At 35.2% G+C, this 21,815-nt stretch overlaps 2 protein-coding genes and 2 long non-coding RNA genes across 6 annotated transcripts; 1 reads left to right on the forward strand and 3 right to left on the reverse strand.

Annotated features, from left to right (window-relative positions):
* Positions 1–2,160: 2,160 nt before the first annotated feature.
* On the reverse strand, positions 2,161–4,041 carry LOC136066890 (uncharacterized). The gene is made up of 3 exons (XM_065771906.1): positions 3,982–4,041; positions 2,829–3,561; positions 2,161–2,681 (listed from the first exon to the last, which is right to left on the reverse strand). The coding sequence occupies exons 1-3, from the start codon at positions 4,039–4,041 to the stop codon at positions 2,161–2,163; spliced, it is 1,314 nt and encodes a 437-aa protein (XP_065627978.1).
* A 2,140-nt stretch (positions 4,042–6,181) lies between these two features.
* Positions 6,182–7,099, reverse strand: LOC111988816 (uncharacterized). The gene has a single exon (XM_024020613.1). It carries the CDS (start codon positions 7,097–7,099, stop codon positions 6,182–6,184), a length of 918 nt encoding a protein of 305 aa, XP_023876381.1.
* Positions 7,100–13,179: 6,080 nt separating this feature from the next.
* On the forward strand, positions 13,180–20,658 carry LOC111988821 (uncharacterized). Of its 2 annotated transcripts, none has more exons than XR_010628415.1 (3): positions 13,180–13,512; positions 16,790–16,911; positions 20,240–20,658. It is a non-coding gene; the product is annotated as an uncharacterized LOC111988821 (long non-coding RNA). The 2 variants fall into 2 exon arrangements; XR_010628414.1 differs by having other exon boundaries at positions 13,191–13,512; positions 20,250–20,658.
* On the reverse strand, positions 14,999–18,110 carry LOC136066878 (uncharacterized). Of its 2 annotated transcripts, none has more exons than XR_010628416.1 (2): positions 17,878–18,110; positions 14,999–15,644 (listed from the first exon to the last, which is right to left on the reverse strand). It is a non-coding gene; the product is annotated as an uncharacterized LOC136066878 (long non-coding RNA). The 2 variants fall into 2 exon arrangements; XR_010628417.1 differs by lacking the exon at positions 14,999–15,644 and adding an exon at positions 15,671–16,195.
* Positions 20,659–21,815: the final 1,157 nt, after the last annotated feature.

Consider the following 21,815-nt stretch of genomic DNA (forward strand, 5'->3'; position numbering starts at 1 on the left):
AAAGGTAGGCAGCATACAAGCTTGGGGTGGAGGAGACCCAAAGCAGACTCATAGAGGAATTCTCCACACTCTGTAGAGATTATTGCGACATAACCTGGGGTAAAGCCCTAGATGTAGCTGGAGTCTCTGCAGATTCTGATTTGAGACAGCCTGAGAGTATTTACTACGATCCTGAGATTCGTGAACTCCTAGGCTTTGACTCCTCTCCCCCTAAGTATCTCTCAGAAGCCTTAGAGCATCCCTTGGTCAACCAGATCCCTCTTGCCCTTCCTGAAGGTCCAACAGAGTTTAGTCAACCTGGTGGTCAGGGCAAGCAAATCAAGGATCCTCAAGCAAATCAAGCCCCAAGTGCTGCTGCTACCCAGTCCAGTTAGGTTGCTGACCCTTTGGTCCCTCAGAAGAAGGCTTAAAAACTTAGGAATTTTTATTTCATACTTGTACTATTTTTTTTTTTAGGGGATTGCAATGTATTTTCTTTTGATCAATGAAACTGTTTCTTTTATCTTCAGTATCTTCGTTGTACATTTTATAAAACTTATTATTATTGCAAATAACTGATTTGTAGCTACTATAACATAAGCAGACTTAACCGCAATATCATGTTGATGATGCAAATAACTTAAATCAATACTGAAAAAGTAATTTATATAAAAATTATTAATAAGCAATGAAAGCAATTAATGATATGAAAGTCTCACAGGTCTTTTCGAACATTTACAGAGAATATTACTTAGCATTGATTTTGAATTAAATATATGACTAAAGAGGCCTATCATAAGTTAGAGTTTACTTAAGTACATCCAAGAATTTCAGGCATGATTAATTTTAAGTTTAAGCATTAATAATAACTGTATGGAGGTGTTGACTAACCCATATCATCTGATCCGAGGACTTCAGGCATAATTGGATATAAGTTTGAATACTTAGGAGAATTGTAAGGAAGTGTTAACTAACCTAAATCATCTGGTCCAGAGACTTCAGGCATGATTAGATTTAAGTTTAAACACTTGGGAGAATTGTAAGGAAGTGTTAACTAACTCAAATCATCTGGTCCGAGGACTTCATAAGTTAGAGTTTACTTAAGTACATCCGAGAATTTTAGGCATGATTAATTTTAAGTTTAAGCATTAATAATAACTGTATGGAGGTGTTGACTAACTCATATCATCTGGTCCGAGGACTTCAAGCATAATTGGATATAAGTTTGAATACTTTGGAGTGTTGTAAGGAAGTATTAACTAACCCAAATCATTTGGTTCGGGGACTTCAGGCATGATTGGATTTAAGTTTAAACACTTAGGAGAATTGTAAGGAAGTGTTAACTAACCTAAATCATTTGTTCTGGGGACTTCAGGCATGATTGGATTTAAGTTTAAACACTTAGGAGAATTGTAAATGAGTGTTAACTAACCCAAATCATTTGGTCTGGGGACTTCATGCATGATTAGATTTAAATTTAAACACTTACGAGAATTGTAAACGAGTGTTAACTAACCCAAATCATCTGATCCGAGGACTTCAGGCATGATTGGATTTAAGTTTAAACACTTAGGAGAATTGTAAACGAGTGTTAACTAACTCAAATCATCTGGTCCGAAAACTTCAGGCATGATTGGATTTAAGTTTAAACACTTAGGAAAATTGTAAATGAGTGTTAACTAACCTAAATCATTTGGTTCGAGGACTTCAGGCATGATTGGATTTAAATTTAAACACTTCGAAGAATTGTAAACGAATGTTAACTAACCCAAATCATCTGATCCGAGGACTTCAAGCATGATTGGATTTAAGTTTAAACACTTATCCAAAAACTTTATATAATAAATTGGCATATTGATTAAAGAAAAGATTCGATTAATAATAGTACATTTTAAGGTTGTTTACATTCCAGGGGCGTGGTATTACATGACTATCTAAATCTTCCAAGAAATACGCCCCAATGCCAGCCCCTGAAGTAATAGGATATGGCCCTTCCCAATTGGGCCTTAACTTTCCCCAAGCTGGGTTCTTTATAGTGCCCACAACTTTTCTGAGTACCAGATCACTAGGTTCTATAGGCCTCAGCTTAACGTTGGCATCATAGTCCTGCCTGAGCTTTTGTTGATAATGAATAATTGCATTTTCTCTTCTTTCCTCAATCAAATCCAAACTTTTCTCTAGCTATTCATTATTACTAGTCAGACTGAATGAACTAGTTCTTAACGTTGGGAACCCAGTCTCCAAAGGTATGACAGCTTCAGCCCCATAGGTCATTGAAAATGGGGTCTCTCTAGTAGACTTACGCGGCGTAGTTTTGTATATCCAAAGTACGTGTGGCAGTTCTTCCACCCATTTACCCTTCGCGTCATCTAGTCTCTTCTTTAGTCCATTTACTATGACCTTGTTAACAGTTTCTGCTTGCCCATTCCCCTGGGGATAAGTAGGGGTAGAATATCTGTTCGTGATTTCCAACTCTCCACAGTAATTCCTGAATGTTTTGCTATCAAACTGAAGGCCATTGTCCGAAATGAAGGTGTGAGGAATCCCAAATCGAGTGACAATATTTTTCCAGACAAATTTCTTTACATCTACGTCTCTGATGTTGTCTAGAGGCTCGGCTTTAACCCATTTAGTGAAATAATCTGTGCTGACCAGAAGGTACTTCTTGTTTCCCACAGCCTTAGGAAATGGATCCACGATATCTAAGCCCCATTGAGCAAATGGTCATGGGCTAGATAGTAGATTAAGGACTCCGCCTGGTTGATTTATTTTTAGTGCAAACCGTTGACATTAATCGCATTTTTTAACATATTCATGGGCTTCTTTTTGCATATTCGGCCACCAGTAACCATGAGTAATGGCCCTGTGAGCCAAAGATCTACCTCTAGTATGACTTCCACAGATTCCTTCATGCAACTCTTCTAGAAGTGATTCAGCTGCTTCAGGGTGCATGCATAATAAGTACGGTCCTGAATATGAGCACTTGTATAATTTCTGGTTCTCAAATAGCCAGAATCTAGTTGCCTTCCTTCGAACTTTGTCAGCTTCTGACCTTTCTTCAGGCAAAATATCCTCTTTTAAGAGTTTAACTATAGGATCCATCCAACTGGGCTCGGCTCTGATTTGATGAATTCGGACTATCTCCCTCCTTGTCTTCATAGGTTTATGCAAGTCTTCGACGAGAATAACTCTAGGCAAATCCTGCGCCAAGGATGTGGCGAGCGTGGCCAAAGAATCAGCATGTGCATTTCTACTTTTGGGGATGTATAGCAAATTAAAAGATTCAAACTCCGACTGCAAGCATTTAACTCGGCTCAGGTACTCCTGCATTCTTTCATCTTTCGCCTCAAATTCTCCTTGCACTTGTCCAACGACTAACTTTGAGTCCGAGAATACCTCCACCGACCTTCCTCCCATTTTTTGAATCATAGCCATTCCCATCAGCAAAGCTTCATACTCAGCCTTATTATTTGTGGCCGTGAAGCCTAGTCTTACTGACTTTTCAATAATGATCCTCTCTGGGGATATTAGCACTAGCCCCACTTCAGATCCCTTCTGGTTTGTCGCACCGTCTACATATACCTCCCAGAATGAGGGGCCTTTTTAAGAGATTATGCCAACCGATTTTTCATACATATTCTGTGCTGGTATCAATTCTTCTAACGATGGCTCAGTGAACTCGGCTACTAAATCTGCGAGGACCTGCCCCTTTATGGAGGTACGGGGCATATACTTGATGTCAAAAGCCCCTAGGACAGTGCCCCATTTAGCAATTCTCCCTGTGTAGTCAGCGCTTCTGAGTATGGTCTTGAGTGAAAGTTAGGTAAGAACAACTATCGTATGTGCTTGGAAATAGTGAGGCAGCTTCCGTGTACTAAGCACTACTGCCAGGATGGCTTTCTCTAGTGGTAGATATCGAATCTCAGCCTCATGCAATGATTTACTCACGTAGTAAACTAGCCTTTGTACACCTTGGTCCACTCATATCAACACCAAACTTACAACATAAGGAGCCACAACAATGTAGGCAAACAAGACCTCATCTGGCTCGGGACTGGACATGATTGGCGGCCGAGCTAAATAGTCTTTAAGTTGTTGGAAAGCCAAAGCACACTCTTTAGTCCACTCAAATCCTTTCCATTTGTTGATCAACGAGAAGAAAGATCTACACCTATCTGCTGATCAAGAGATGAATCGGTTCATAGCAGTGGTCATTCCAGTCAATTTCTGAACTTTTTTGGGATTCCGAGGAGCTTGCAAATTGTTGATGGCCTTTATCTGATCGGGGTTAACTTCAATTCCCCTTTGAGTCACCATGTACCCCAAGAACTTGCCTGATTCCACACCAAATGAGCATTTGGAATCGTTTAGACACAGCTTGTACCTTCTTAGAACTTCAAAAATGTTTTCAAGGTCCCTTACATGTTCAGAAATGATCTTGCTTTTCACCACCATGTCATCTATGTAAATCTCGATACTTTTACCTAGCTATGGCTTAAACATCCTCGTCATCATTCTTTGGTAGGTAGATCCTGCATTTTTCAAACCAAATGACATCACTTTGTAGTGGTAGTTCCCAATAGGGGTGACAAAAGCAGTCTTCTCATGATCATCCAGAGCTAATGGTATTTGGTGGTAACCTTGGAAAGCATCCAGGAAACTCATCCGAGGATGGTCGACAGTGGCATCTACTAGCTGATCAATTTTTGGCATAAGGAATAGGTCCTTAGGACAAGCCTTATTCAAGTTAGTGAAATCTACGCATACTCATCATTTCCCATTCTTCTTCTTTACCACCATAGTATTCGCTAGCTACTCAGAGTAAAAAACTTCTTTAATAGTTCTAGCTTGTTTGAGTTTTGTTACTTCCTCTCGCACTGCGTTAGCATGCTCCTTGAATGGGCGCCGAAGAGGCTGTCTTTTAGGGGTGATCATGGGATTGACTTTCAGATGGTGACATATGAATTCTGGATCCACCCCAGGTGCTTCGTAAGCATTCCAAGCAAATACATCAATGTTTCTTTTAAGGAACTCTATTAGCTCTTCCTTCTCCTGCAGAGGTAGATGAGATCCAACTTGAAAGAACTTTTCTGGGTTGTCTTCAATAGCAACTTTTATCAAATCTTCGCACCTGGCGCCTTCGGCTGAACCTTCGACAAATGATGCCCAAGGTTTTAATTGCTATAATTCCCTTTCAGCCTGGGCCGAGTACTCAGTTTCAAGCTTATGCTGGATGGCAGCCACCAAGCATTGTTTGGCCATAGATTAATCTCCCCGAATTTCACCAACTTGTCCGTCAAATGGATATTTAACCTTCTGATGTAGAGTAGAGGATACAGCCCATAGCGTATGAAGTCAAGGTCTAGCCATAATTGCAGTATAGGGTGAATACGAGTCCACGACAATGAAATCTACCTCTACTATTTCCACAACAGTTTGCACGGGTAATCATATTTGGCCCTTTGGGATAACAACTCTCCCTTCGAAACTTACTAGGGGAGAACTATATGGCTTTAGGTCGTCAGGTTTTAAGTTCAGCCCCTTGTACAAGTCAGGGTACATTATTTCGGCTACACTACCCTAGTCCACCATTACTCTCTTCACATCATATCCCCCAATTCTAAGGGTAATTACCAAAGTATCGTCATGGGATTGGATGGTTCCCACTTTATCCTTATCCGAGAACCCAAGAATTGGTGGAATATCCATTCTAGATCTCTTCATGATTACCATCTGTGGGTAACCGGGCTACCGACATTACCCTAGATGGCCAAGACCCTGTTCTCCATGGTGCGGGGAAGATGACATTGATAGTTCCCAAAGGGGGTTTTGAAGAATCATCCCTTCGGTGCTCCAAGCCCATCTGACCTCCTCGGCCGTTGGAATGATGCAAGAGTTGTTTCAATTTACCCTCGCGAACAAGTTGGTCCAAATGATCCTACAAGCTCCTGCAATCCTCTGTGGTATGCCCATGGTCCTTATGGTATTGGCAATAGAGATTATGATTGCGTCTTTTTGGGTTTCCCACCATCTTATTCGGCTACTTGAAGAATGGTTCATTCTTGATCTTTTCTAAAATTTGATGTACTGGCTCTTTGAATACAGTGTTGACTACTTGAAGATTCGCTGATCCTGACTGCTCAGAAAAATCCCTATGCTGTTTGTTATTACTGTATCTATCTGACCTGAAATCCCTCATCTCCTAAAGGATAACCTTATCTTTTCTTTTTCCTTGTTGCTGATCTTCTTCGACTCTCTTGTACTTATCAATCCTGTCTATCAGTTGACGAACGCTAGTAACAGGTTTTTCAGTTAGAGACTTTCTTAAACCATGGTCAGCAGGTAGGCCGAGCTTAAACGTATTAAGGGCGACTTCATCAAAATCACCTTCCATCTCATTAAACATCTTCCAGTATCTATCTGAGTACATTTTCAAAGTCTCACCTTCTTGCATGCTGAAGGATAGCAATGAAGCTAAGGGCCGAGCAACTCTCCGGCAGGTGACAAAACAGGAACCAAATACTTGAGTGAGTTCTTTGAATGAACTAATGGAATTTGCTTTCAGACTGTCAAACCATCTCATTGCAACTGGTCCCAAACTGGAAGGGAAGACTTTACACATCAAAGTTTCATCCTTAAAATGGACAGCCATCATCTGGTTAAAGTGGCTCACGTGCTCCACGGGGTCTGTTTTACCATTATAGATAGTGAATGTCGGCTGATGAAAACGACGAGGGAGTATTGCATCTTCAATCCTATGTGTGAAAGGTGATCTAGAGATTTGATTCAAGGCTTTGCTCATAGCGTAGTTCCCTACGCCTCCATGCAATGAACTTCGAGGCTGCCTCTTACAATAATGTTCCTCTTCATAGGAAAAGGATTCACTGACTGGTATTCGAGATCTTCGTTTATAAGTGACGTCTGGTTCGTTGCTAGAATTATCATCGAAGTATGAAGAGGTCCGTTTCCTCTTTGCATGGCGCAACTTCCTTTTTAGCTGATCAATCTTTAGTTGCATATTCTTGTCCTTCTTTGCATGAGACACATGACTTCCACCTCGTGGATGGCTTTGGTCAATATGTGTAGTATGTACACTCCAAGTTGAGAAAATGATCGACATGTACGTTGGGATGCCCTGAATTCTGCTGGTTGTTGCTGTGGTTCTACCATCGTCAATCGTTACTTCCACTCTTAATCAAGCTCTTCCCATAGACGGCACCAATTGTGGGGTCTCAATTTGTAGCCCAGGCCCAATAGATATGGGGTATGAGCCCAACAAGCCCAACACAATGAATTTGTAGAAAGTGGGTGAATGAGCTAGACTGAATGTTCTAAGCAACGTCTCATGCAGATTACCAAGGATGAACAAGTGTGAAAACACACGTGAAATTCGGATAGATAGATGTCCGAAGAGACAAATTAATGCTTTAAAGATTAATACAATTCTTAGAAATACAGTACAATTCTTAGAACTACAGTAAACTCTCTTTTTCTTTTTCCCCTCTCTTTTTTCCATCCCCCTATCTGTAAGGGGTCTCTTACATTTATATAGTTTTCTTTTGGACTATCTTGATCGTCCACTTGTCTTCATCTAAACGTTCACTTGAGCATACGTCCTGTCAGATATCTTCGTCGGTTCTTCATGAGTGGCGGTAGTTGAGATTGCACTGTTCAGAGGTCTTTTCCACATTAATGCGGCCAGAAAAGTTGATGCAATGCATTTAATGCGGTGGTAGCAGCTTTTTCTTTAGATATTTCTTCATTCTTATCATCTCCATATATGCCCAAAGTTTATCCTTATCATTAGAATCGTTAGGAAGATCACTCAAATCTCCTAGGTATTTGCTTGATCGAGACTCTTTACATCCGAGGAGAATACACTCTTCGGACTACATTCCTTGATCATTTCCAGGTATATCTCTTACACATGGAATCCTTCTCAATCATTTTTTTCTCTTCAGACATACCTTAATCTTTAAATAGGGCCCTAGACCCAATACATAATGTTGGGCTTTTACCCCCACAAGAATTAATCCAACTATTGTAATTATTTTTTTTCTTGGGTATTACAAGTATATGTAGCCATTCTTGTCCGACAAGAATTGCAGATTTGCAATGAGCAATCATCACACAGAGTACTTTTTTATTTTTATTATTATTATTATCATCATCATCACCACACAAAGTACTTTATTCATGATGTAACAACTATAACAAATATAATTAGTAACATAATTATATATCTAAATATATAGAAAGAAAAAAGAATCACACTTACTATAAAAGAAATAGAGTAATTTTTATAGATACAAAAAATGTCACAATATTTTTACAAGAAAGATGTTATGTCCACAACATTTTTACAACAAATCACGGGTGATTAGTTGTTATTGGTTCAAATTTGAAACTAACACTAAGATTACTTTTTTGCCCTAACAATAACAACTAGTAACAACCAATCACTTAGGATTTGTTGTAAAAATGTTGTAAACATATCATTTCTCTTTTAAAATTATAGATTTGGCAAATTGTGATTGGAGGAAGTCACTTTTACATAAATTCATATTTAATATCATTTTTATTAACACCAATGATAAAATACCATCTCATCTCGCTAGTTTTGAAATTTTTTGTATTTTTGAAGCATTGAAAGAACTGGGATGGAATACATAGGGAAAGTAATACGTGTCCCACAAAAATTTCAGTGAAGAAAACAAACAACACTTGGCACTGAACATGGATGCCAGAGCTACGGAACCAAACAAATTCAGTTTGATAGATTGTTTCATTGGGTGATCCACTGTGCACACCTACTCTCTGGATTTATTAAAGGTTCTGTAATCCATTAATCACACAATAACAGACAATTAGCGGGTTTAGATGTTAGTTTACAAAACAATAGCTTCTGGCCTGTTGTAAGAATTAAGAGCAAGGTTGTTCACATATATACGAACATACGTTTCTCATAACAAGTTAAATGACCTTCATAGCCTCGAGAAATGTTTGGTGGCCTAAGTTCCTTAAGGGCAAAGAAGATAAGGCATCCCAGCTATAATGCTAAACGTTTCTTTTATGATATTATATATATGGGACAGGTTCCCTAGTTTGAGGCAATTGCTGAGGGGTGAAACTTTGAGTGGAGTTGAGAAGCGTTTTGTGTTTCTTTTTCCAGAGGGAGAGAAATTGATATAATAATGGGCTGCCATGGAGTAAGATGTTTCTCTTCTTTAGTTCCAGATCTCTATGTATATTGCCAATGTCATTAGGTATTTGATCTCAATTTTCAGGTCATAGTCTCCGTATATATTTCTTGTTTCTATGTTTTTGAGTTATGGTTTTTAGCTTGTTTCTCGATGGATTTTTTTTTTCCTTGCTTGTTTTCATCTTTCTTTTTTACCTCTTCTATAAAATTAGCAGTATATGTCATAACATTTGAGAGAAAATGGTGCAAGAATGACATTTGAGAGAAAGGGTCATTTTTGAGGGGTTAATTCTCTAACCAAAAGCAAGAACTCTCAATGTTGTTCCCTATTACTCTTCTTCTCAACGTTACATGTGCTTTCTAACTTTTCATCCCACCATCTCATTCATATATGTCTCCAAAGTTCATCACTTTTTAAACTTATTTTTATGAAATCAATACTGTCTGTAACTGATCGATGATGGTCTAGCAAAAGATTTAACTTTGCAATAATTCAATGATTATTTATTCCTGTTGTTCCCTCATGATACTTTGGTTGTATACATTGATTACCACCTTTTTTAGTAGTTTTTAGATAGATCTTCCGGTTTAAAGAAATAAACATATTTGAATATACAAGTTTGATTTCATCCTCCAATTGCTGTATACATATATGGTAAACTGTGTACTATGATAAGGAATCTTCATCATTGCTCAATGATCTATACGAATATAGGTGATCATCTTTCTTATTTGTTTTCTTGACAACATTTTTTTTCTCATTCATACTTGATTATTATTTATTATCTAACGGCTCAATTTTGGTAGCTAGCTATCGTGGCAGTTTCTTGTGTTTACTGAAAAATCAGTCAGTTACAAGAGCAGTGCTAGCTAGCTGAATATAAGCAAAATTTTGTGTAAAGAAACACACTGCGATCAAAACCACGTGCTGTCCACTGTGAACCAACCTCACACATTTCTGACGTTTAAATCTTGTCTTTTTCCAAATCACCAAAACAATAACATTTGAGAGAAAATGGTGCAAGAATGACATTTGAGAGAAAGGGTCATTTTTGAGGGGTTAATTCTCTAACCAAAAGCAAGAACTCTCAATGTTGTTCCCTATTACTCTTCTTCTCAACGTTACATGTGCTTTCTAACTTTTCATCCCACCATCTCATTCATATATGTCTCCAAAGTTCATCACTTTTTAAACTTATTTTTATGAAATCAATACTGTCTGTAACTGATCGATGATGGTCTAGCAAAAGATTTAACTTTGCAATAATTCAATGATTATTTATTCCTGTTGTTCCCTCATGATACTTTGGTTGTATACATTGATTACCACCTTTTTTAGTAGTTTTTAGATAGATCTTCCGGTTTAAAGAAATAAACATATTTGAATATACAAGTTTGATTTCATCCTCCAATTGCTGTATACATATATGGTAAACTGTGTACTATGATAAGGAATCTTCATCATTGCTCAATGATCTATACGAATATAGGTGATCATCTTTCTTATTTGTTTTCTTGACAACATTTTTTTTCTCATTCATACTTGATTATTATTTATTATCTAACGGCTCAATTTTGGTAGCTAGCTATCGTGGCAGTTTCTTGTGTTTACTGAAAAATCAGTCAGTTACAAGAGCAGTGCTAGCTAGCTGAATATAAGCAAAATTTTGTGTAAAGAAACACACTGCGATCAAAACCACGTGCTGTCCACTGTGAACCAACCTCACACATTTCTGACGTTTAAATCTTGTCTTTTTCCAAATCACCAAAACTGAATCCCCAAAACCTTCCAAACTTCCTCTTATTATTATGCTATTATATTAGTCAGACAATCCAACAATAATAGTAATTCTTCAATACAGCGTCCAATTTTCTTATTTAGCCTAATTGTAATCTAATTAATCGATTTCTTCTTTATCTTGCAGCTTGATTATTACCAGGTTGGTAGGTGAATTTCTCTGAGCCAAAACTATTCCAAAGATTTACCCAACAGTCTCTTTTACACTCATAACAAAAAAAAATAAAAAATAAAAAATAGCTAGGTTTCAAGGTCCATATGCAAAGCATGGATTTCTTTGGCGAAAGCTTATTGTGTAAGGCTAAATCCATAGTTTCATCCCTTAGTGAAGTTATGCTGTGGGTATCAAAGCTACCTTCTTCTATACAAACCCCAAAAGAATTTCCAACCCATCATGATCAATATCTCCAACTGGGTCTCAAAACCCTAGTTTACCCACAAGCAATGAGCCTTCAAAGTCGAGATCATCTTGCTAACATTGTTCATTCCAAAACAACACCAGCAATATCACCCTCTTCTTCATCAATGTTGCTTAGTCCTTCGACTTGTTCTTCATCCGGGTCTTCCATAATAGACGATCTGATCGGTGCAGAGAGTGGAGTGGTTTACTTGAGCGCTACTGAATATGACATAAAAGTATTGGAGGAACATGAGCCTTACAATAGTGAACATGTTAATAAGCTGAATCGTCGTTGTGCAATGACTAAGAATTTCCCACCTCCAGTACCTCCATTGCCTTGGGTTTTTACTAGACATTACACTGACGGAAAGCTAATCCTTGAAGTTGAGAGAGTGAAGCATTATGAGTACTTCGAAGCACGCAGGGAAAATGGTCGGCTTGTCTTAAACCTTGTTCAGCTTGACGATAACATTAATTACGAAGAAAATGAGGAGCTAGAGCTTGAAGATTTCCAGCTTGTTGAAGATCAAGAAGTGGTTGAAAAGATAGAAGAAGATGGTGCAGAAGAACATCAAGAAACTGAAGCTGATTACGATGGCTATGATCATAAAGTGAATGAAAACTTGGAAGAGAATTTTGCGACTTTATTAGCTTCTTCCATGCCTGGAAACTGCCTCACGGTTGGGATGGTTTTGAACAATTCAAGCTCATATTGCAATGCCAATAAGCATGAACACGTTCACGCATACTTAACCCACCCTGGTTCAGCTCCTCTTTGTCCAGTGACTACTGTGGTGTTAGCTTTGAGGGCTTATCAATTGTAGGGCAAGACCTCTGGTCAGTGCTCCAGTTCATCGAATCAAATATGTGACATATTTATGCCACGTCGAGTACTCTCAGCAATTGTAATTATCTAGTTAATGTTTTCATTTAATAAAAAATATATATCGATTTATGACTCGTAGATATTAATACTCATTGTGTTCTACCATTTTTTAAATTAATTTTGATTATATTACATGTAATAAAAAAGAAAAATATAAATTATTAAAATTAATATAATTAAGAATATGATAAACAGTTATCATCAGGAGCGGACGCTATAAGTTGAAATTTTTCAAAAAATAAAAGAATATGATATTATTTCTAATGTTTGTTGACAAATATTTAATTTTTTCCACTAATGCACGTACACTTTTTTTAAAAATATTAATTGCGTATATTATTAGACTTTTTTTTCTTCTTCTGATTTTGGTTTTATCTTGTTTTCATTGTTGCCAAAATAACTAAACTTGAGCAAAAAAAAAAAAAAAAAACATTATCCTAAATCTGATTTTGGTTTTATCTTGTTTTCATTGTTGCCAAAATAACTAAACTTGAGCAAAAAAAAAAAAAAAAAACATTATCCTAATCAATTGTTTACCATATAATTTTTTTTTAAATAATTAAAATTTTTATTTTACTTAAATAATCATTACACCATGCCAAAAATAAAAGGTTCCAGACGAGCTCCCATTTTGCAGCGTGGTGGCAGGACCAATAAAGGAATTGGTTCTGAGTGTAGGTAGGGTAAATCTGCAACAAATCAAATCATGGATTCTCATCCCCAACGTTGGGAGAGACAAGTTAGTCGCTTAGTTGAAATATAGTTATGCTAGGTGGACTAAAGTAAAGTGGGTGGTGGCATCGTCTAACGTATAATAGGAGCACGCTCGCTTTTATTGTTTCACTCTACTTATAAGTTGAGTCATTGTTGCATCTACATGTTCTCATCTAAGACGTATATATAATTAATAAGCGGAAATAAGATGGAACACAAAAAGTGAGACAGAGAATTTGTATTTCAAATTAGAGAAAACGTTCTGTCCGGAGCTGGCAGAAAAGAGGCTATTTACGCCACCAATCAGAAGCTGCCACATCATATATTTAATGAGGCCTCAGTACACTCTATCACACAGGATTGTAGCTCAAATAAAACCAAAATCACCAAACAAATGTGTTCAGAAGCCCTTTACCTGGAGAAAACAGAACCAGCATCAACGCCTCCTCTCCTCTGACCAACAGAGCTCCTCCCCGCCGTTGTAGCTGCTGTTGCTTCATTCTAAGCCGGCGCCCATGCACCCAAATACTGCGGTTTGTTCCGATTTCCCCTCTATTGTTTGATTAGTTATCTCCCCAATATTTAGGTTTTGAAATTTTGATGGGTTTGGGTTATTTTTTGGATATCAATCTGCTCATACCAATATAGGTTTTGTTGATTTATATGGATTTTGCTTCTTTTCTTTTTTTTTTTTACCCTTTATTGTTTGATTTGTTATTTCCCCAAAATTTAGGTTTCGAAATTTTGATGGGTTTGGGTTATTTTTTGAATATCAATCTGTTCATATTAGTATAGGTTTTGTTGATTTATATGGATTTTGATTCTTTTTTATTTATTTTTTATTTCCCCTAGTGAATGGATATTTTAGTTTTATTATTTTCTTTTTCGTTTTATTTTCTGGGTAATGGAGTGGAGTCGTGGTTATTATTATTAAGGGAAGTGACACCAAAGTCTGCTATACAATTGAGATTTCATCTTTACATAACCTATGAAATGTTGACAAGATGCAATCCGTGCCAAATTGCTAGATTAAGCAATACCACCAATATTTTTCTCAATATATATGATGTTAGTAGCCAATAATGATTTCAATTCCCAGTTGAATGAAAGTAACTAGCTACCATTGATCTAACAGACTGTCAGTTTTATCTAATCAACTAAAAGGAAAACAATTTCATGTCACTCCCAATGGTGCAAGATTTAAGTTTTAGAAGTACAAATATTGCAGAACAGGATAATGCTATTCCTGGCTAAGAAATGAAACTTTATTACTACAAAGCACTCGAGTGATTAAAATGAAAGATGCAAGTGATAAAACTGTTATATATTGCTATGTTTGAGGTGGGAACGCCTTGTGTGGAGGGTGGAGTGGATCAGCCAAGGAGATTGTACGAGATACTTTGCATATAAGGATAACTGTTGCATGTATATCCATATTTGATTTGTTGATGATTAGATATAGTTGTATTTGATTATCAAATATTTGATAATGAATTGTTGATGATTATATTATTTGTATTTAAACACCGGAGGAATAATAAGCAGCAGAAAAATTGTTAAACTCTTTTCTATCTTTCCTACTATTGATTATCAAATATCATTTTATCTATAAGAAATTCTCAGTCATATAAAATCCCTGGCTACTTTTTTCTCTTGATAGAAATAGCAACTTAGATCAAAGTAATACATAAGCTTGGATATTTTAGATAATTGTGATAATTTAGCCAACTAAAACTCCACTAGCATTCCTTGCACATAAGTTTTAGTATCCTATTCTAATTTAGCAAGAAGGCCACCATCCATCATGAAACTTGATAAAAACTCCTTTGTATGTGGTTATAATAATATTTGACTTTTAGAAAAAATATATTCTTTTATGAAATTTTCTTTTTCATAGTGTTAATTAGCAAAACATAATTTTTTTTTTTTTTTTGGGCATTAGTATCACTTAGTATTCAAATGAATAGTTTTAAAATTTTCAAATTGGTTTTCAAGTTTCTAATTGACAATACATTCATCTAAAATAAAACCAGTCATGATTCAAAATACAAAAAAAGAATCAAAAGATTACAAATACACCTATCATAAAACCTGTCTCATTAAGTGTATATATAAGATTCCTTTGAGCATTTGTTATCACTCTATGCTCACGAAGCATGCTTGTACTCTTAGGAGTAAGAAGCTCATGATTATGATTCTCCACAAACTTACACACAACCCATGTATCTTCAATTTTCTTTAAACCTATAATTGCTTTGCATCCCACTCTTGTTTCTACACGCTTTGGACCTATTCTTTCTATGTCTTCATCATGTCTACGACGAAACCCTTCCTTTGAACAAACATATTCAATACCAACCAATATTCTATCATTTTTAGTCTTTCGAGTATGATTTACTCATATGCCAAACCCCTTTCGCCTTGCACATGCATTATAACATGCTTTAGCATCCTCAAGCTTATCAAATACCATATTGAGACATGGTTCCAAATGCCTATTGCATGCAAAAGGTTGATTTGAATCATTCAACGACAAGTCTACATCATTTTGATCTTCATTTATTTCTGACTCGTCATCCACCATATCATAAAGTGAGATTGTTTCAAGTTCTTCATTGCTTGCACTCATATTTTCAATTCAAGTAATTTTAAATTTCAAAATAACCTATAAAAAACAAAAGAGAAGAAAAATTCATAAGAAACAATTGAGAATAAATTCAAATATTGTGCTATTACAATACCAAACTTGCCCAATTTGGCAAACTTGTTTAATTACAGACTTGTTTTAGGATACAAGTAAAGAGTAAATCCAACTACTTAATACAAAACTGAACAACCACTTTGAATTTTTAGAAATTCAAATTAATTCCACATAAGCACAACAAAGGCAGGATACATTTGAACACCCTGCTCAACAACTCAATAAAAACTACATAAAACAGCTCTAACTACATCTTTAATTGCACTCTGGTACATATAGAGAGCAAATTGACATTACAAGTAGGAGAAAATTGAAATTACAAGTAATATAAAATTATATTTGAAGCTAAGAATATGATAATATCTATCAAATAAATGATACCAGCTGTGTCCCAAAGGCCTAGGTTCACGATGGAGAATTCAACAACCACAATAAAAATGAAGGACCAAAGTAAAGGTTCTAGACTCAGATTTTAGGAAGTCAACCGCTAATACCATTCAGAAGGCTAAGGACATCTGCAACAGTAAATCCGTAACAATCACATATATAGTACAATCGATTAGGATCACATCTTATAAAGTAGAACTCATTGATTCAAATCTTTCCCTTTTCTCAATTTGGGGACAATTTCGTGTGCATAATAAATAAATAAGGAAATGCTAAACCTACTAAAAATATTTTTTTAAGAAAAACTAGTCACTGACAATTAATATGGTTAGTATCACTTTAATAATATAATATAATAAATTATTTGAATTAATTTTTTTGTCATTAATAATACATTAGTTTGTAAAATTTATGTAATTAAAATTATAGTACCCGCTTAACAAAAAGAAATAAAAATAAAAGATCAATATTATTGAGCCGACTGTGACTTATATGGTTGAGTGAGTGTCAAGTTGCTGCTAACCTTTGTAAATGGCACTAATTGTATGCAAGGCCTGCATAATTACACTCAAAATGATCTTTCTAGATACTAAATAATTGACATAGTATTATTGGAGAATTGGAACCTATAGGCCGGCCAGACCTTCTAGAATGAAGTTTTGCATTATGGTAAGAATTATTGTTATAGCTTATTGAATTAATGAATTAAAATTTCTGTGCAGATTGATGATGTGTCAACTGAAGTGAGTCAAGGAGATCCCCAGAATGTTTTGTGTGAGGCTATAGATAAACACCATGCATCTATTTCGGTATTGGGCAGTCATGGTTATGGAGCAATTAAAAGGTACAATTCTATAGCACCCAGTTACCAATTACATTATGACTATAATGTACATTTCTAGTTTTTGTGCTTATTTGGTGCAAAGCAATACTTTTCATAAGTTTTAAAATTGATTCCACAAGGAATTCAAAGTCCAAACCCTCTTTCTGCATCTAGAGCTCATTGGGTACAACTATTGAACATTTCATGTTGGTATTTGAAGTATTGTCATTAGTACAAGGAGTTAGCTTACAAAGTTTACATACATTCATTCAATTGGGAACTGAAATCATTATTGGCTACTAACATCATATATATTGAGAAAAATATCGATGGAATTGCTTAATCTAGCAATTTGGCACGGATTGCATCTTGTCAACATTTCATAGGTTATGTAAAGATGAAATCTCCATTGTATAGCAGACTTCGGTGTCACTTCCCTTAATAATAATAACCACGACTCCACTCCATTACCCAGAAAATAAAACGAAAAAGAAAATAATAAAACTAAAATATCCATTCACTAGGGGAAATAAAATAAAAATAAAAAAGAATCAAAATCCATATAAATCAACAAAACATATACCAATATGAACAAATTGATATCCAAAAAATAACCCAAACCCATCAAAATTTCGAAACCTAAATTTTGGGGAAATAACAAATCAAACAATAAAGGGTAAAAAAAAATAAAAAAGAAGCAAAATCCATATAAATCAACAAAACCTATACCAGTATGAGCAGATTGATATCCAAAAAACAACCCAAACCCATCAAAATTTCAAAACCTAAATAATGGGGAGATAACTAATCAAACAATAGAGGGGAAATCAGAACAAACCACAATATTTGGGTGTGTGGGCGCCGGCTCAAACCTATACCAGTATGAGCAGATTGATATCCAAAAAACAACCCAAACCCATCAAAATTTCAAAACCTAAATAATGGGGAGATAACTAATCAAACAATAGAGGGGAAATCAGAACAAACCACAATATTTGGGTGTGTGGGCGCCGGCTCAGAACGAAGCGGCAGCGGCTACAGCAGCAGGGAAGAGCTCCGTTGGTCAAAGGAGAGGAGGCGTTGGTGCTGGTGCTGGTGCTGGTTCTGGTTCTGTTTTCTCCAGGTAAAGGGCTTCTGAACACGTTTGTTTGGTGATTTTGGTTTTATTTGAGCTACAATCCTGTGTGATAAAGTGTACTGAGGCCTCATTGAATATATGACGTGGCAGCTTCTGATTGGTGGCGTAAATAGCCTCTTTTCTACCAACTCCGGACAGAACGTTTTCTCTTCAAATTATATATAAAGTCTGTTTGGATACCACTTATTAATGAAAACTGAAAACACTGTAGCAAAATTAATTTTTAAATGTGTGAATAATGCCGTGAGACCCAGTTTTAAAGTTAAATTTACATTTTCCCCAAGTGGTGGGTCCCATGAATAGTGCCCATGTACCCACAGAAATGAAACGCAAACGCACTGGATAGCGCAAAACGTACTATCCAAACTCACACACAGTGTAATTTTTAGCAATGTTATATCACATAATAGTTTTTATTGTATCTTTACCAATTATTTAATATTTTTACATAAATGCTAAAATTTGATAAGATGGAAGTGGAAGGCTAACGCTGTTTGTTTCAGCGGTGATGTTTTCTAGAAAATTAGTCACTTTCCAAGAAACATTTTCTATAAAACTATCTCATTTTCTAATGTTTGGTAGTACTCCCTTCATCCCAATTTGTTCGTCATGTTTCAAAAGTCAAACTTTTTAAGGGAATATCATTTATTGTCTTATGTACCTTATAAAAATATATAAAATTACAAAACTACCCTTAAATAAATTTATCAGCTTTTTTTAAAAATAGTTATTCTTAATGAGGCAACTAAAAAGGTGCCCCAATTAGATTGATTTTTTAAATATTTGTTAGTTTTCTTTTCAAATAGTTTTGAAAATAAGATAAGGGTATAATAAGAACATTAGTAAATTAATGATTTTTATTTTTAGAAACAAGACAATATTTTGGAATATCCTAAAATGGAATAGAGGAAAAATAAACTGCGACAGAGGGAGTAACTTTAAATGAGTTGAAAAATAATCAACTAACTTTCCCTATTTAGTTTGCTGTGAGATAAAAATTTTTCCAAAAAAATTTAGTGAAAAATAGTCTCTAAAAATAAGTCATACTTTTTATGTTGACCAAAAATAATTTTTCTTTTACTTTTTTTTTATGCTACCAAACACTAAAAATTACATAAAACTATCTTTACACTAGGTTTTTTATTAAAACAAAACGAAGCATAAATAAAAAGAATGTTACAATTGAGGATGATTTACTTATGATTTTTTTGCTCTTGATAATTCAATAATAAAGGGGGATATGAGATTTGAATCCTGAACAGAGATATTAATTGAGCAGACTTTTGACATGTATCCACAAGGAAAGTACATCTTTGGAGTACTATAGGTTATATTCCTTTGTATTATTATATGATTTTATTTTCAGTACTTAAAAATGGCGAGATCTGGCCTTATAAAATGGTTGATTACTTCTGGATCCATACTTAGTCTTTTCCATCTGGCAAAGAATCCTGAACAGAGATATTAATTGAGCAGACTTTTGACATGTATCCACAAGGAAAGTACATCTTTGGAGTACTATAGGTTATATTCCTTTGTATTATTATATGATTTTATTTTCAGTACTTAAAAATGGCGAGATCTGGCCTTATAAAATGGTTGATTACTTCTGGATCCATACTTAGTCTTTTCCATCTGGCAACGGCACATTGGGCTAGAATAGTGTGGGCCCAATTGGCCTTGTGGTTTTCAAACAGTCATTATTCATGAGTAGCAGACTAGTCCATAGACTACTTTAATTAAAACAAAACACTTCGTTACAAAGAAAATATAATCATTCTTTGCTACTATGCCAAGAGGGTGAAATGATTTAAAAATAAACACTAAAACTTTGACTGTCATTTTATCAAAAATATATTCATCTTCGTCTCTTAATTAAATAATTAAAAATAACAATACTAAAATTTTGAGTCTTATGAGTTTAATCCCACATTACCAAGTAAAACAAAAAAGAAAAAGAAAAAAGAATTGACTTACAAATGTTAAAATTGTCCTGATTTTGTTCTTGGTTCAAGTAATCTTGGTCTTCCAGAGAGGAATTTTGAGTATTCTCATTTTTAGTTGCACTAGATCATGTGTGTAGATAAACTTGGTCTAAGTTCCATTCATCTCATTCTCTTCATTATTTAATATAAAAATGATTGTTATTTATGCTTTCCAAACTCCAAAATAAGACTTTTACCAATGTGTATAAAGTGAATTTCGTTGAAGAAATTTTCAGGGAATGCTCTGCTGTTGATCTTGGTGCTGTTATAAGAGTTCTGATTCAGAAGGAAATGTAATTGTAATCGATGCTCTCTCCCAGTGTGTTCCTTTGCCCAACACAATTGAGGAAGTTGAAGCGTTAGTGAGTCATGGAGCTTAATCCTATTTGCAACAGAAGTCGGAATTCATGAAGTGGTTTTTGAAGGGAATGCACAAACCATTACCAGTCAATTGCAGAATTCAGATTCGTAAATGGCTCTATTCGGCAACATAATAGAAGAATGCAAAGTTCTTTTGGGAAGTCTTAGAAAGTCCTCTGTTAGTCAATGTTACCATGTTAGGTGAAGTGGAAATACCGTTGCTCACGCATTGGCAAATGGGCCGTGTTAAGTTGACATGAATACGATACAACCCATTTCAATTTACTTAACATTAAATAGATTGGGTTAACATCAAATAAAAAATATAAAAACAAATAAACTTAAAAACGTATCATCTAGAAATTCATAGTAAAGGGTTTAGATATTTAAGGACTATTATATGAATTTCTTATAAGTTTTTATGATTACTTAAAGTTTAAAATATAAGTTGGATGTATTTGACAAATCTAAAATAAAATTAACATTTATTTGAGTTAAATGAGTTATTTTGTGTTAACACGAATAAATTAGCGTGTCAATTGTGGTTTAACTTGCTTGTGACATGTTTTTTATTGTGTTTCTTTCAAGTTAACCCGATTATACTTTGAACCTACTAAGGTCTAACTCTAAACCATAAAAACCAATGTCGTGTTCATGGGTTGTATCAAATATTGACACCCCTACAATGACCTTTAAACCTGGCTCGAATATGTTCTTTGTGAGATTTTTATTTTATTTTATATTATTTATTCAAAAAGAAAAGCATTGGTCACATCATGGAGAAAAACGTGTTCTAAAAATAAGAATTCTCTTCAATCCAAACAAAAAAATCATCAATGTCTAAAATATTTGTAGCTAACAAATGAGCAAGACAATTGCCTTGTCTTTGAACATTAGAGATTTTTACCTAACAAAAGTCATACATAGAGGACATAATTCCATAAACAATTGGGGCAATTGAAGAAAGAGAGGGAGAATGTTCCTTGTGAGGTTTTACTTTTTATAATTTAGCATGTTTCTTATGTTGGGAAATCGCCTCAAATTCTAATTGTAACTTGGAAAGTCAATTAGATTTTCTAATTGAAGAAGGAAAAATTAATTTAGGTTTCTTTTGTGTAAAAGGAATGACTATTCCTTAGTGTGAAAGGAAACATTATTCCTTGGTGTGGAAGGAAAATCTATTCCTTATTAAAGAAGTAATGTATTCCTAGTTCAAGAGGGAATAAGAAAATAGTCTTATAAATAGACAATACTATAAAGAATTTGAGGGCTTTGGCCAAAGGGTCCTCCTTATGGGAGAGAGAAAATAGAACGTGAAACCAAGAGAGAAAATAGAGTTTTTTGCTTGGGAGGTAACGCAAGGAGAAGAGAGCAAAGTGTTATCACATTTGAGAAGATAGTCAAGGAGGAGAAAGCAAGGTATTGCCGCATTCGAGAAGACA

Source organism: Quercus suber, unplaced genomic scaffold (assembly GCF_002906115.3).
Source record: "Quercus suber isolate HL8 unplaced genomic scaffold, Cork oak 2.0 scaffold_50, whole genome shotgun sequence".
Classification (NCBI taxonomy): domain Eukaryota; kingdom Viridiplantae; phylum Streptophyta; class Magnoliopsida; order Fagales; family Fagaceae; genus Quercus; species Quercus suber.

What these genes read in the sequence shown, in the direction of transcription:
- LOC136066890 (XM_065771906.1), bottom strand. Translation starts at nt 4,041, where the DNA reads ATGTCCAGTCCCGAGCCAGATGAGGTCTTGTTTGCCTACATTGTTGTG. An exon ending in TTGTTGTGGCTCCTTATGTT is followed by an intron (nt 3,562 to 3,981) that starts GTAAGTTTGGTG and finishes TCATTCTGGGAG; the next exon opens with GTATATGTAGACGGTGCGAC. An exon ending in TCACAGGGCCATTACTCATG is followed by an intron (nt 2,682 to 2,828) that starts GTTACTGGTGGC and finishes AATGGGGCTTAG; the next exon opens with ATATCGTGGATCCATTTCCT.
- LOC111988816 (XM_024020613.1), bottom strand. Translation starts at nt 7,099, where the DNA reads ATGTCGATCATTTTCTCAACTTGGAGTGTACATACTACACATATTGAC.